The 15701-nt window shown below is 42.8% G+C and overlaps 1 protein-coding gene across 3 annotated transcripts; it reads right to left on the bottom strand.

The window, feature by feature from the left end:
• Positions 1-439: 439 nt before the first annotated feature.
• On the bottom strand, positions 440-10384 carry LOC133020738 (receptor-type tyrosine-protein phosphatase epsilon-like). 3 transcript variants are annotated; one of them, XM_061087436.1, is made up of 19 exons: positions 10318-10384; positions 9524-9620; positions 9019-9092; positions 8445-8581; positions 8179-8269; positions 7927-8003; positions 7808-7844; positions 7377-7474; positions 6709-6828; positions 5213-5376; positions 3918-4053; positions 3582-3731; positions 3034-3127; positions 2646-2722; positions 2368-2502; positions 2048-2173; positions 1732-1883; positions 639-774; positions 440-514 (listed from the first exon to the last, which is right to left on the bottom strand). In XM_061087436.1, exons 1-19 carry the CDS (start codon positions 10382-10384, stop codon positions 440-442), a joined length of 2043 nt encoding a protein of 680 aa, XP_060943419.1. The 3 variants fall into 3 exon arrangements, with proteins under 3 accessions (XP_060943419.1, XP_060943420.1, XP_060943421.1); XM_061087437.1 differs by having other exon boundaries at positions 8445-8578; XM_061087438.1 differs by lacking the exons at positions 9524-9620; positions 10318-10384 and adding an exon at positions 9231-9262.
• Positions 10385-15701: the final 5317 nt, after the last annotated feature.

The raw sequence follows: 15701 nt of genomic DNA, 5'->3' as shown, positions 1-15701 counted from the left end.
AATAAGTCATGTAAACCAAAGGCATTGTGGTCAATAATAAAGAAGAAATAAATACCCTATTCTTCAACACATCAACACATTAGGAAGCGAGTAATTCATTAGAATACTCAATTGTGTATTGTGTTTTTTAAGCAACACACAATTGAGTATTTCCTCTATTTCCTCTTACACACTTAACTGACCCTAACAACGTTGCACTTATACTCATAAAATGTTTCTTTTATATTTTTTACATTATGATACTTGGAGATCAAACATTCCTGAAGGAGACAACTGAAGCGCAGATGTCTTCCGTTATATTACAGTATTGTACAACAATTTTTTTACATCTGTGCAAAATGTAAAAAAAAAAAAAAGCTGGGTGTAGAAAACAACATTCAGAAAAAAATTGCATAAGTTAGTCCGACCAAATTAAACATTAAACAATATCTGACAGCTGCTATTTAAAATTGGCGTAGTCTGAGAAAATGTCAACAAAATCCTGCACCACTTTGTAGCAGTAGTCGTATTGCTCCTGGAAGGGGAAAGTGAAAAGAGGAAAAGTGTTAGTGAGCGAAAAATGGTTCCAAACAACACAAATGTGGATAAGCTGAGAGTTCTGGCGCAGCAGGTTGGATATTAAGTTGTTTTCCACCTACCACAGTCTGAACCATGTGTGGTCTCTGCATGCGTAAACTCTTGACTGTCTGAAAGACGTCCAGGAGGCCTTCAGCCTTCACCCGCTCCAGGATCGTACTGAGGGCGATGAAGGTTCCAGTCCGACCCGCACCGGCACTGGAATAAACGACAAGACAATCAGCAATCTAAACACACAATTCTCCTCCTGGACGTAACTTTGACAATGATTTATTGAGGAACAAAAAAGGTAATTTAGAAAAGCAGATTTTTTTTTTATTCTAACCGAATTCTTTAAACAATTATGCCTCAATTAAACTCTTGCAATCCGAGCAGCGCATTCTTTTTCCATCCAAATTAAAAAGTTTGCCAGAGAAAAAGGTGACCTTTGGGTAATAGTGCTAATAATCATCCCCACTTAAAGAGAGGCTAATCCAAACGCTAACACTAATCAGTTTGGAAGCTCTGTGTTTGACTGAGTCAATGTTTACAATGATGGCGGGAGGGAGAGAGAAAGACGGGCAGAGAGAGGGAGCGAGAGCGATTCGGAGGAGAAGTGTGGAGAGACGTTGGGGATTGCAGTGGGTTAGCCCCACTCCCGAGTGGCGTGGAAAAAGCTCTAAAAAGCCCCTCTTAGACAAGTGGTGATGAAGGAATAGAAGAGAGTGATGACACCATTTCCTGTCGTTAGCTCATCTTATCAGATTAATCATAGTGGGAGTCAGAGGAGATTTCACTTTGAGAGGTTTTAATTGACTGTGAATCAGTGGATTGGATCAATCCCACAGGGGCATGCTGCTTTAGAATCACTTCACCTGAAGCTAGGTTCTGATCAAAGCTTTCACTGCTAAGTCTTTATAAGGGATCACATAAATGGTTTAGGCAGAGAACACCAGGTCTACTGAGGCAGAATGTGGAATTTATTGTTACAGACATTTGTAGAAAAGAAAAAATGTGTCCAGAAAAACTGCAACTCCTTCCAATATCACTCCGTTTGCAGCGATCGGGTGAGAAACGCACAGTGAGAAGGAAAGGTGAGTGGACAAATATATAATGGAACACGCTGTATAGGAAGTGTGTGTGAAGCTGCAGGATTGTCAGAGTGAGGCTCCTCACCTGCAGTGCACGATTATGGGACGGTTTCCAGACTGCTGCTGCTGCCGCTGCACAGCCGCGATGATGTCAATCATCCCTCGTCCCTCGGCCGGGATCCCGATCTCGGGCCATCCGTGGAAGTGGAAGTGTCTCACGTGCTGTGACCTCTTCTCCTGGTGAGATAGTAAAAACGTACAGATATTTAAATAAAGATGAAAATGGAAAATAAAACGACATTTCCCAAAAATTTTAAATGCTTTGACTGCATGAATTTATATTGATTAAAAATGTGTGAGTTAATGATTTTTGGAATTGTTGGAATAAAAACGTTACGCACTGGTCTGTAGGTGAGCACCATGTCTTTGAGTGTGAAGGTTTCACACTGTGTATCAGCAGTCAGCTCCACGGAATAATCTCCAAATGTTACACTGCCCTCTGATGGCCAATACTGGAAGCACTTCTCCTGGTTTGGGCAGGGTCAGATGGAAAAACAAATCGAGGTACATTTGAGAGATCTATAGCCTTTTTTATATTTTGTTCATATTTTCACAACACAAACAATCTAAAACAGCGACATGTGCGCGAGGAAATGAAGCGGCGGGATACAAAAAGATGCTGCTTAAATGCCTTTACTTTTGCACGAGCACCACACTGTACCTGCTCCCTCTCTTTGAGTTCGGTGAGCGTAACGATCGAATGGCACCTCCACTCCCACACCATCCTCCAGAAGTCCTCCACTGTGTGAGACAAGGGGCCCTGGGTTGCGATAAAATAGTCCTTCTGCCTGTAGCCCTGGAGGGCAGATCATCCAGTAAACAAGACTTGAGAGTGCGGCAAACATAATATTTTGCATTGTTTGTAAAAGGCAACAATGAGCTTTATATAAACACTTCTATGGGAAAAATCCATACAGGAGGTCGTGAGGGAGTGCTTACATCAATAAAGGAGGCATTGATGTAGTCGGTGAACTCCTGTCCTCTTTTCACTGAGAGTATTACTCGGTTGAAATCATCTGCGAAAAGAAAAAGTTTCCTAATAAAATCAAAGTTGGAGGAGGCTGAGAGAGGGAGAAATCTGCAAAGTGAAACTTCAACCTGTGTAAGTTTTCCCTGTGAAAAGTTGTACCCGAGCTTTTACCTCCTCATCCGGCAACTTTGAGTCAAGATACAAGCCCGGTTTCGATGTCATTGATCACACAGACACGGACTGATTAGCCAGATATCGGTGTACGGCATCCGCGGAATCACCAGCAGTGTGATGCTTTGATGTTTCCTCGGATGTGATGTATTATGAACGTGTTCGGCGTTTCAGAGTGATCCTTACACGGGATGATTTGAAGCACACGGTTCTTCTTCATGTTGGCGGGGAGGTTCCCAGTTCTCATGTTCTCCTTCATTATGCGAACGTTGGTCAGCTTCTGACAGGGGGGGAGAGAGAGAGAGAACACGAGATGAATGACATGATCAAAAAGTTGATTTTCATCTGTGCAGGGGAGGGGGGGTAGACTTTTGATGCCAGGGCAAAAACTAAAAAATGCTAACAAGTAAAAAGACAGACGCTGGACAAAAACATGTCCTAATGGTTGAGAAGGAGAAGAAGAGGAGGCATTAGGGGGCAATTTCCGTCAGTGTTGAGGGAACTGTGAGGAACAAAAATGAGAAATTTTAACCAAGCTACAATAAATTCTACGTGGCAGATGGTGGTGCCATATAAAGTTTTAGTTGATACAAAGCATTGTTATTTATGTTACTGCTGCCACGAGCGGCACCCTGGGCAAGTTTTCCATGAAAATCTACCCATGCAGGGCGCAGGCCGATGGGGACGATTCATTACTGACTGAAATGTTTAAGAGTGAGCTCCTTTCTTCCTACCCTGAACTCCTCCTCCAGGCCCAGCCTGTCGTGGGGCGCCCTGGTGTTGTGAAGCCTCTGCAGATGGCCCTCCAGAGAGCACACATCCAGCTCCGTGTCTCCGTACAGGTAGTACTCCAGCAGAGCCTGGTAGATGAAGGAGTACTGCATCTGAGGGGGGGGGGGAGAGGAAAAAAAAGAACAACGGCTGGAGGAAGTGGAAGCAGCTAGTTTCGCCGGCAAAGTATTTCCTCCACTGATATGGTTGTTTTCTTTTCCGCGTGTCCTGGCTTGTTTGTGCCGCGAGTTGAGCTGTCAGCGCGTGGAACAACAGATCGGAATAGGGTCAACACTTACATCTGTCTGGATGAGTTGACAGCGCTGCTCTCGTATTCTGCTCACAGAGCCGAAGACATCCACCCTCTGGTCCATGTGCATCATGTCGATCATGCTGTCAATGACAATGAACGTCCCAGTCCTCCCCACCCCGGCACTGCAGAAGCACAAACAAGAAGGAGGCCCAAGGTCTTCACTGTCTCTCGCACACAGACACGGTTTTTATACATCGGCCGAAGAGCAAGAACAACAACATCGTAGAAAAAACTGTTTTTCTTTCCTAGAAAAAAAAACAAACGCAGATGATATAATTGCAGAGAAATGCTTTTGCCGCTCTCTCCCTACTGGACTCCAAACATAGACGTCAGCCTGGAGCATGTGTAAAAGAGCTTCACCTCTGAAGCCCAAACAAAGTCCTAATAGATTTACAAGAGTCATTTGAGTGGACGGCACCTCCGGGAGCCCAGAGCTGGGATTCCACAGCGGGGCGTCCAGGTCTCTTCAGTGGGCCCCATTCAAGAACAACAGTCCCCGAGCACCTGTTGCGGCAGTTGCTACAATCAGTTGAAGATTTCTTTTAGTGGGGTTTTTACAACGATTGGTCCGACAAACAAACGCACAGACCAGGCGAGCCGATAAAGAACGTGACTGGAAGAGATCACGTTATAATTCCCTCAATTTCAGAGTTTTATTAGGATCTGAACTCATAAATATCAATATCTTAAAAATATTCTCTGTGAAATCACCACCAATGTCAAAAAACAGATGGAGAAAATAAGAATTTCCTGGATCCATGTTTTTGTATAATCTACTTCACCATCAAACCAACCAGCAAACTGATAGAGGTGAAAACATAACCTCCTTGGCAGAGGTAGAAATACATGTGCTGATGGTTTAGTTCACCTACAATAAGCTTTACTTTTTTATTTATTTCGTATACATTTTTACAAACAATTAAATTGACCTATAAGTTAACTTGTTTAATCTACCTTTTAAATTACATAAAATTGTCGAATTTCACCTTCAATATCTTATTCTCTAAAAAAAAAGTACCTCAGACACAAGATCTATTTAAAGTGTTTGGAGCTGTTACTTATTTACACAACACATTTCAGTTTCACTGACATATTTGCAGAAACACAAGATATTTATCACCTCCAAAGTGTTTCCTTCTCTAAAATGATAAATAGAAGTAAAGAAGAAAAAATGTTTCTGCACTCTCCTCTGCAGACGGTGCAGCAATTCTGCAGCGGCCTCAGATTCACTTCACATTTCTCCTTGTAAACCATATTTATATTTAATGCTACGCGTCTCACCTGCAGTGCACAACGATGGGTCCGGCGTAGGACGGATTGACAGTCTTGACCTTCTTGAGGAATTTCAGCATGCCTATGGGCGAGAACGGCACCCCAAAGTCTGGCCAGCTGGTGAAGTGGAGCTGGGTGACCAGCCGCGGCGCCCGGGGACCGTCGCTGCCCTGCTGTGAAGCACAGACACACAAAAGGTCATACCTGCGCAGAAATATCACAGACAGCAATCATTCAACTGCTCGTCTTCACAGAGCCAGTCGAGTGCAACGCTGTCACCTGCCGGGGAAAGTAACCTCAGATAATCTGCGAGATGTATTTGTCATTTCGTTGTCTATACCAGAGTCTAATTATTGAACACGTGTAACGGTTTGCGCCTTCCTGCGTCTCGTGAACTGTCTCCCGGGAGAACGTTCATTTCATTCTCTTGAACACTCGGTTGCTCTGCGTTCAGAGGGAGCTGAATGTAAACGCAGCCGGTCGGTGGGCTCGTGCTGCAGAGCAGAGAGTCGGGGAGGATCTCTGCACTTCAGCGTCTTCAAATGGAGAGCGGAACAAAGTGAATTTTTCAATCCGAGGGCTCGGCGGTGCACAGAGATGGCACCGAGCTCGGCAATCGAAATCACCAGAAGGGAAACGCATGATACCGCCTGTGTGTAAAAACTTGTAAAGACGACAGGATGTGAAAAACTGCAGATTTGTACAGTGTTTACTGTACATTAAATACTCCAACACACTGATAATTGTATGCTGTGTTTATCACCTGCAGTGTATTTTTTAATTTTCTGCTTTTCATTTATTCATTATATTTTATATATTATTGCCGTTTGCTAAAATGTCCTTATTTCCTCATGGGGAACATTAGGTTTTTTTCTTAATGCAGCTTTGCTTCATTTAAATTTTTAATAAGAATCTTGCTATTATCATAACAGATGTTTATAGCAAATGAGAACTATATTAAGAACCATATTGAAAAAACAGACTATTATTTCCAGTCTAAATAAAAGTGGCACTGGCCTTAATTTTGAGTTCTTTTATTAGGGGAATATTTTCTTGTTCTGGCTGTAACAATATTACAGTGATTACATTTGAGAGGAAAGTCGATGCTGGAGCAAATTAGACTCTGTTATATGTTTTTTAAATAATAATTATGTTGAGGAAGTGAAGCATTAATATCACTAATGTTCAGATATGCAGATTTCAGGGGCGGGGCCAGGGTGGGGCCATGGCGGGGCCAGGGGGACATTGAGCTTGGCTGAGGAGCCCTTTAAACGTTGGTAGATTATTTTATAAACTAGTCAATTACTTACAATACCAAGAATAAATATAACCATTTGTTAAGCATTTTATTTTCTAAGCTTCTTTGAAGTTCACAATGTGCCTCAACAAGGAACAATTGCATGGATGTTAGATATTTAACTGATCAGGTTGCAAATTGTGGCCCCATATGGCCCCTGACTTAAAATCCTAGCTCCGCCACTGGCAGATTCAACTGTTTTACTTACATACTGAACACAGAACTTCCTGATGGTGTAGTCCACCAGCACCGTGACGTCCTCCGTCGCCACCCTCACGTTCCCGTACATCCAGCAGCCTTTCTCCGGCCAGTACTGATAACACTTGTCCTGAGGAGAGAATCACAAAAGAATCAGAACCCACAACGTCTATGCCTCTAACACAACAGCTGTAACGCGCATATCAGCTTGTTGTATTACTGCGTATATTGTTTGCACAGAAACGTGTGTGCGACTTGTGCATTTCACAGTCCAATTGAAAAGCAATCACAGGGACTTTGTGCGACTCTGTCAGTCAATACGATCTTCACAGCAACGTTTCAACTCATTAACTAGATTCTCAGACTAATTATCATGAAGCCTCTCAGGATCTTATCAACAATTATTCCGCCATTGATCCCCGATGCCTCTATTCTGCCCTATCAAACCTGCTGTTGAGCTCTCAATTGATTGTCCCTGTGAGGCTAAATTTAACGCCTTGCTGCGTAACCTGCCTGGCAACACTTTGTACGGATTGTCTGGGAAAGGGGTCAAATAAATTATGCTTATGACTTTGGTTTGGGAAATTACAAAAGGGGTTCACGTGGATTGTGCAAAGTTCGATGTATAACACGTCCTACGCCATGGGGGTTGCAGAAGGAGAATGTTCTGAAATGAACCTCTTTTCTTTCTTTCAGATTCGTCAGCATCACTATCGTTGTTGTTTTCTGTTCCCATATCATCCGCCAGAAGTCGGACAGCGTCTCGAGTTTTGGGCCTGAAACAAAATCGGGAATAGAATTAATTGTAATAGTCATAAACTCAATTATACGCATGTAAAAAATAACTTAAAAATATGTTAAAAGGAGTTTTTTGCAAAAAACAAAAAAACTTTACAGAAGAAATCACATTCTCACACACATTCCTACAGCTTTTCTATATGCTGCGTTTTTTGTTCCCTCTCAGGGGCAATTTGGGGTTCAGCATGAGGAATGCAGACTGGAGGAGCCAGGGATCGATCCGCTGACCTTTTTGGTTAGTGGACGACCCTCCTTAACCCCCGAGCCACAGCTGCCCAAAAATGCTAAACCAAGCCAAAATGTACATTTACCTTGTGCTGCAATGAACTTGTTCTTCTCTTTATAACCCTGAGTGAACAAAATACACAATCAGTGATCAGTTGTTCGGAGCCCGATCTGCATATAAAGATCAAATTGAATTCACGCTCACGTCTATGTAAGATGCGTTTATGTAGTCAGAGCACAGATGTCCATCGAGATGACTCATTGCCACTCTTGAATGATCGTCTATGGGAAAAAAGAGGAGAAAATAATATAAATCAACAACCTGTAAATAAAAAGTCGATTCTTATTTTTCATTTCAGCCCACATCACCTTCTCCTTCAGATTTAGAGATGGATAAAACTAGAAGCCGAAAGGTCACATGAATATTTTTTGCTGCAGAATATGGATCTTCACTCACATGGTAAAATGTTTGGGTATCTGTTTTTCTCTCTGTTGTGCTCTCTGCTCGCCTCCTCAAAGGACCCATGGTGGTAGTAACACGGCAGCGACTATAACAAGAGAACCCAATTCCCGTGAGGTCAAAATAAAAACCGCGGGTACACAGCCGACTAACATAACATTTTATTACTAGTTATCTTGCTCTGTGCTTGTAGGACAAAAAAACAAATTGTACTCAGGTACCGAACATAATGTTAAGTCCAAAAAATCTAACTCTTGGCTCACATTGAACTCTTCTCTGAAGAGTTTGCCGTCGTCCGCAGAGCGTAACCGGTACTCCTCCTCCAGCGAGTCCAGCGGGATGGGGAAGTACCTCTTGGATGGCGAGGGCGATCGGGGGAGAAGGACCACTGTCTGCTCTCCTGCGTGTCAAAGAATATATGGCGGTCAGACGGCTAACGTCTCCCAATGGAGAACATTACAAGCTCTCGTAGCACCTGCAAAAACATGCCCGATGGCCATTAAGATTTCCTACTTCTGTGGGTACGAGACAGAAATGATTTCTTGAGTCGTAAACATGGTGATGCTGCGGCTGCTGCTGCTTGAAACAGAATTTGGCCTTTGTGTTTATTTATTTATTTTTTACTTGAAGTGAAAGTTTATATGGCTCCCTACGTGCTGGGAAAGCTAAGGAGATTCCAAAACCTTGCCAGCTACGTCGGACTCCAGATGGTGGAACTTTTCCTATAGTCCATAAAGAGTGTAAATCTACAAATCAAATAAAAAAAGGAATAAAAAGTAAAAGACTGCATTACATTTTCATGCACCGGCGGTTATATTGAGTACAGCACAGCAGTACCTTGTTCCTCCAAGAAGCCATTCGGAATCTTTTTATCCACCGAGGTAACGAGAGCTTTCCTGTGGTTTTTGAACCTGCAGTAATGACACAGAGAGAGAAATTAACAAAAGAGAAGAAGTAAACCTTAGTAAATAAAAAAAGCAAAAGATTAGTGAACCCTGAGCCATCAAGCAAAGCTGAGGCAAAGAACAAACACCAAAACTGATATCAACCATCTGAGAGAGGCAAAGCTGTTCCTCCTCATGTCGCCACCTGACGTCTGAGAGGAAGACTGTGTGTTTGTGGCCTGGCCCGACCTGACCTAGTTGTTTTTTTTGTTTGCCGTCTTACAGGAGGTGCAGCTGTCTACCCATAAGCCACTGCACGCTGCCTGTCTCCACACCACCCCCGCCCTGATACCTTGACCCAACACACACACTCAACACGCACATTATACAATAGAGGGAGAGAGAGAAAGCAGTGAAATAGAGGGAAGTGACTGTGTACATGCAGACTTATGATTCACCTCAGACAGTAGATCGTCAGCAGGACAACGATGATGAGCAGCAGGGATATAACCAGAGTAGAGGGGAGCACATGATCCCCCTGGTGGGTGGGGTTCTCTGGATAAAAACAAACAAACAAATGCATCATATTAGTTTTATCCCAAAACACATTAAAACATATTTTTATATTTATAATATGATATTTATAGGGAACAGTTGCGCTTATTTGCTTCCTTGCAGCCAGATAAAAACGAACCACACCACTCTCGTGACAGCAACTACAGCCAGGACATATTTAGCTCAGCTTAGAATCAAGACTGTTAGTGTGGCACCGTTCAAAGGTTAAAAGGTTAAATTGGAGTTTACGTGTTGGACTTTTTCTTTCTTGAAGCCACTAGACTGAGAAATAAACTGAGATATAACATGATGAGTGAATTTAAGATATATATTTTATATTGTTACCTGGAAGTCAGATGTTTTAGACAAAGTAAGGATGTAGCATCAAATCCCCTGAATACATTAAGGGGTGTGATTTATTTATTTAATTAAATCTTTACATTTAAATAAAAAAAGTTAAATAACAGCCCCTCGTTATAATGTGACTGTCAAAGAAATCAAAATTAATCAAAAACAAAATCTATAAAGTGTAAAGAAAAAACTCCCACAGTTTTTTTTGCAAATAGATGTAGATCCAAAAATGTGATGTGATTTGACACGAGAAAATTATTAAATTATTTCATCTTTCAAAAGTTAAGATCTCACTTTAACATCTGACCTTCATGTACAATTAGTTTTTAGACATTGCCACAATTACCTGCAGTTTGGTTGTCATGAGATGAATTATTCACGGCGATGGAGATCCCGATCAGAAACAACACCATTGTCACTGTGGAGGAAAAACAGAACAATTTACTCAGATGTTTTACACATGTAATTCTCCACTTGCTCCACCAGGAGGCGCCACACCAATATGAAATGTGTGCAGGCTGGCAGAGGGCATGGAAGCAGCAGCCGCTCAGCTTTGATGAGGCTCCAGAGTGATGTCTGTGTCTCTCTCTCTCTCTGCTGAGCAGGTAAAGTCCTTGTGGGAAATCTGCTCGCAGCCTCGTGCTGTCAGGCCGACGAAAGAGCAGCAGCATATCAAATAACCCCCGGCGTTCAGACATCAGACCCGGGGGGGGAGGCCTTAACGCGCAGGTGACACACAACCACATCCCCCCCGGAGCCGCTGGATTTCACAGTGGAGTTGAGCTCAAGTGGTATTTTGTGTCAGAAGCCGTCTCATTTTGCTGTGATGACTTTGATGTGGTCCGGCCTGGCAGAGCATCGAGCTCAGGGACAACAAGAGGGGATCCACGCCGGTGACGCCTGTTCTTAAATACAGTGGACGACGTAATCTTGTTTTTTGTTTCAACGGAATAGTGATACTGATCGACAAGGTTAAATCAAGGTGCTGTGGGAACATATGTATATAGGTTGTACTGTCGGGTATATGTGAAGGAGAGCAGATGGTGTTGTTTCCTTTTATGTCATCCATCCATCCGTCATCTATAGCGCTTATTCCTTTTGAGGATTGTGTGTGGAGCTAGAACCAATCACGGCCCAGATAGCACAGGGAAGTGGGACACCTCTCGCCTTCTTGTTGCCCTAACAAAATTGACAGGAAAACATGAAGCATCTCGGTAAGATGCAATCTGGAAGTGAATTTAAAGTGGCCCATGTGGTAAATATTGTGAAAATAGCACAAACTTAATCCGGGCCACCTTTGGTTAACATGGGGAATTGCCATGGCTTTACTTGTGAACCAGATCTGGCAGACCGCCTAAGTGCCGACAGTCCGTAAGGTATGTAGGCCAGATGTGAGATGTGGGCCGGATAAAGGATGTGGGCCAATTTGGGGCCAAAACAATTTTGCTAAGTGGGAGCTGACAGTGGGTGAGAGGTGGGGATGCACCCGGCCGATCCCCGGTGTATTGCAAGGTCAACGTACACCGACAAACAGGCACACGGTCAGTTCGAGCCTCCAATTAACCAAACCCAATCTGCATGGCTTCGGACTGTGGAAGGAAGCCGGAGTATCCACAGAAAACCTTCGCAAGACACGGGGAGAACTTGCCATCTTAAATCTCATCTCGCCATCTTTTTTTGTCTCTTCATTACAGTATCTCCCTCTTCCCATCCCTCTGCAGTGAACCATCAATTTATTCTAAACCACATTCACACTCTTCCTCTGTTCTATTTCATTGCCGGGAGCTACTGCTGATTTATTTGGGGGCGAAGCTCCGGGAGCGTCTTTCCAAAAGGAAGGCCCGTGACAACTTCCTCTCAAGTGCACCAGAATTAAATTGATTCCGACACATTATCCTTGTGTCTTATTATCTCCCAAAAATTGTAGCTGCCCTTTCTCCAAACTCACATCCGTCTCCTCCCTCCTCGTTCTCCACATGAGAGGGTGAGAAATCACAGAATAAATTGGGCAGATCTGTCTAAATGGCTTTGATGGAATAAACGAGAGGAGCAAGAATTGAGTGCCCTAATTCATCCTCTGTTCTAAGTTTCCCTTCTCGTTATGGCGGCCATGAGACAGGATGGAATAATTCATTGTGTCAATTTAGTTCTTCCGGAAATGGGTCATCTAGGGGCCTAATTTGTGATCTTTCAGAGAATGTCTTACACACAACCCCAGGGGGTTTCACATAACTATATCTCCCACAGCTTTTGTAGAAGACAGAGCTTCATAATAATCCTCTAATAATGTGCTCAAAAACCAAATTCTTGTCAAAACCTATAAAGTCATATAAAAACAACAAATTAGGAGGTCTGTTCTCTGCTCATTATAGAGACTCTCAAAGCAGCAGTGCAACACATTGGTGCCCTTAAACCCTCCTTCAATTCCCTCATATTCATGTCCTATGCCTGTATTCAAATACTCCGTACCCTTACTATCCAGGAATCATAGTGATGAGCAATATCAAAATACACAAAACAACACACACACACACACACCCACACCCACCCACACACACACACACACACACAAACACACACACCTTTTCTTGTTTCACATGTATGAATTCCTGCACATACGTCCCGCAGCCAAAGGCTATGTGTTGCATATGGGCCTCACTCTGTCGGAGGCGCCAATTCTGTGTCCGGTGCTAACAAGCTGACAGCGCCGGCACCTGTTCCCCACTCTACCCCACTGTGCGAGTCACATCCACTCACTCTGACCCGTCCTGTGGCTCCGTGCTGCAAGGCACGCTGTGCACACGGGTCACTGCACAGGCCACTGCAAATCTGTCATCTCCTGGCAAAAGCTGCAGTATGTACAGCGTATATATCCAGGAAATCAAAGGAGTGAAATGAAAAATGTGCTGAATGTGCCACCGCTATAAGTGACTGCACTGAATGGCACTCAGTAGAGCGCACATCTCTGTCAAGGTGAAACAGTCCCCTTGTGAAACCACATTTAGAATTGCTAAATATAAATTTCTTATTTGAATCTGCATCGAATTCATACACACTTTCATAAATATCAGTCCACTAAACAAGCCTGACAAAGATCCATGAATTATTGAAATCAGCGAATTAATAAAACAAAAACATCTGCCCCCCGGTTCCAGATCCGCAACAAAATTGAAAAAAAAAGAAACTGGAAAAGAGAAATACATAGAACTGAGTCTTATGTGTTGATACAGTATAAATATCAGACATCTTATTACACTATACTGTCACTTATCAACGTATTTTCGCAGGTCAAATGTCCAGAGCCAGAGCTGCTGTTTTGATGCCAAAAATATTTGGCATAAAATTCAAGGTTGTTTATGAAAAGCTTTTCAGTTTCACCTTAGACACACAATGGATCAAAAGTCCTTGATAGTAATCACAGTTTTTATATCTTCAGTTCAAACTCAGAGCCCTTAAAAGTGAGAAACCTGCCGAGTCATGGCGAGGACACGACTTCAGCTGCCGTCGCTCATTAAATTGCTGATTTGTGTGAAGATTTAGTTTTTTTTATCCTCTGGATTATTCTTGAAAAGTCGACATTCCTCTTCATTTAAGCAGCCATGACTCATTTTGACCTCATTATTCATGCCACTTACTTTACACTATTTATATAACTTAATTAGCATGTGACATCATCCGACCTTCATATGAAAGATGAGTTGCTGCAGAGACCCATTCCAAACAAGGAAAAAGATGCTTTGGTATAATTGGCCTCCAGCTATTGCATCATTCATTCCAGGTCCCTGCTTCTCTTTCTGTTTTAATGAAATACTAACATCAGTGTGCTTACCTCAACCCCCAGCACCTGCTTGACATAAATGTTCCTGGTAAATTAAATTATCCTGCATCACTTGAGTCTGGAGTGCAGAAGCACATCAGCCCCATTCGTGCATGACGTAACGCTAACATTACGAACGGAGATGATGAAGCTCTCCACGTGAAACCTAACCCTCCCTCAGTGGAAAAAAAAATCAGTGAAATAAACTCTGCAGACTTCCAATCCCAGGAGTCCCAGCACCCGAAAATGAATCTGTTCTGCCTCACTCTGAACGTCTCCCTCACTGCGGCTCACACGCGAAAAAACAACCTGAAATGGAGCCTCAAAGAAAACTGACATCAGAAATAGAAACGCCAAACCAAAGGAATGTGTCTTCTCCTTGTGGCAAACCTGCAGCCTGTTCTCTCGTCTTTATCATTAATTCAAACTAAAGCTGCGCAGGGGAAGGTTTCATCCCATCATGCAACATGTGGCAGGATGTCACCGGAAGGCAGATTTTTCCTCAGCTTCAATGTAAATATCACAGTTCGAAACAACGCAAACACGTCCCCATGCATACCGCTACATCGTTTTGAATATTTAAATCACAGCACGAGCATTATACCTCCCTGCTGAGCTCCTGACCTTAGTCAAACCTCATTTAAATAATTAATGACATGCACATTTATCCTTCCACAGATTATCTATACTGCTAATCTCTTTTGCTTATCTCACGGAGAGGGAGGAGTCAATCCCAGTTGACATGGGGCCAGACACCCTGCACAGGTCGCCATTCAATCACAGGGATGAGAAAACAGGGATAAAGCAATGACAAGATGAGTTTCCAATCAGAACCGGCTGACTATAAGGTTCCTATATGTCATATAAAATCTGTATTGTAGTGAAAAGCCTGAAAACACGTTCAATCATATACCTGATTTCCATTGGTACTGTATGTGCTGTTCACGTGTCATTCCATGAAAGAAATTAAGCCAACCTAAATAAAATCTGCACTTACATTGCTGATTCACATTATTATAATGGATGCATGTAGTAAATTCTAGCATTCAATGGACCTATAGAACATGTTAGTGGATAAATTGTATTTACCATGTTCTGCAATCAGTCCATTGTCCATAGAGATATTTCCGTCGGGACCAAAGCGGTTAACCATCTGACCGACAACCCTATTCCATGAACACTTAACCAAATGGTATACTGTCGCTCCACCACACCACAAGTCCCCCATTGCACAGCGACAGAAATATGACGTATGGCAGGTAAACAAAGCCTCTGACCCGACCCTGCTAAAAGCTCCCCGCAATTGAAATCACTGATTTGAAAAATGCATGATATCTAAATTATTCAACATGTGCCATCAGTGACACTGTGTATTCAAGCACTCACAGATATTTGCCACATGTAATGCATGTTGAACTATGGATTCTGATCTGATCTGGAGCTTCACTGCTGCGTATGTGTGACAACACCAGCGACACACAAAGAATACTGTTAGCAATATGGATGGCCTTTATACTGCCAGGTAGCATTTTGCTTTAGAATAAAGATAAAGAATTCTGTGTTTATAGGTGGTTGAAAGGATAAAAGTGGATAGAAAATATAAAAACAGTGTATTAGAAAGATAACAGCATCCAATCCTGTCTCAGTTTTCCCCCAGATCAATACAGCTTCAAAGACAGATCCACATTTTGTGCTCGGCACAGAATGGATGGCATGTCTTGTACGCAGAGAGATAAAAGTTAAATTTTTTTAGCTGTTTCCAAAGAGAGGAGGAACAAAGAGAGAGCCAAAAAAAATAGAAAGAATAACAGAAAGAGCCACCGCTTCCATTGTCAAGTGCCGAGGAGAAGGATGGAACGGGAGCACAAACACATGTCAGGTAAGTGTGGCAGCAAAGAAACGAGGAGAGCAGA

This window comes from Limanda limanda, chromosome 15, assembly GCF_963576545.1.
Source record: "Limanda limanda chromosome 15, fLimLim1.1, whole genome shotgun sequence".
Taxonomy (NCBI): domain Eukaryota; kingdom Metazoa; phylum Chordata; class Actinopteri; order Pleuronectiformes; family Pleuronectidae; genus Limanda; species Limanda limanda.
Note: the sequence above shows the minus strand (reverse complement) of the source record. Positions and strands in the feature narration are given on the sequence as shown.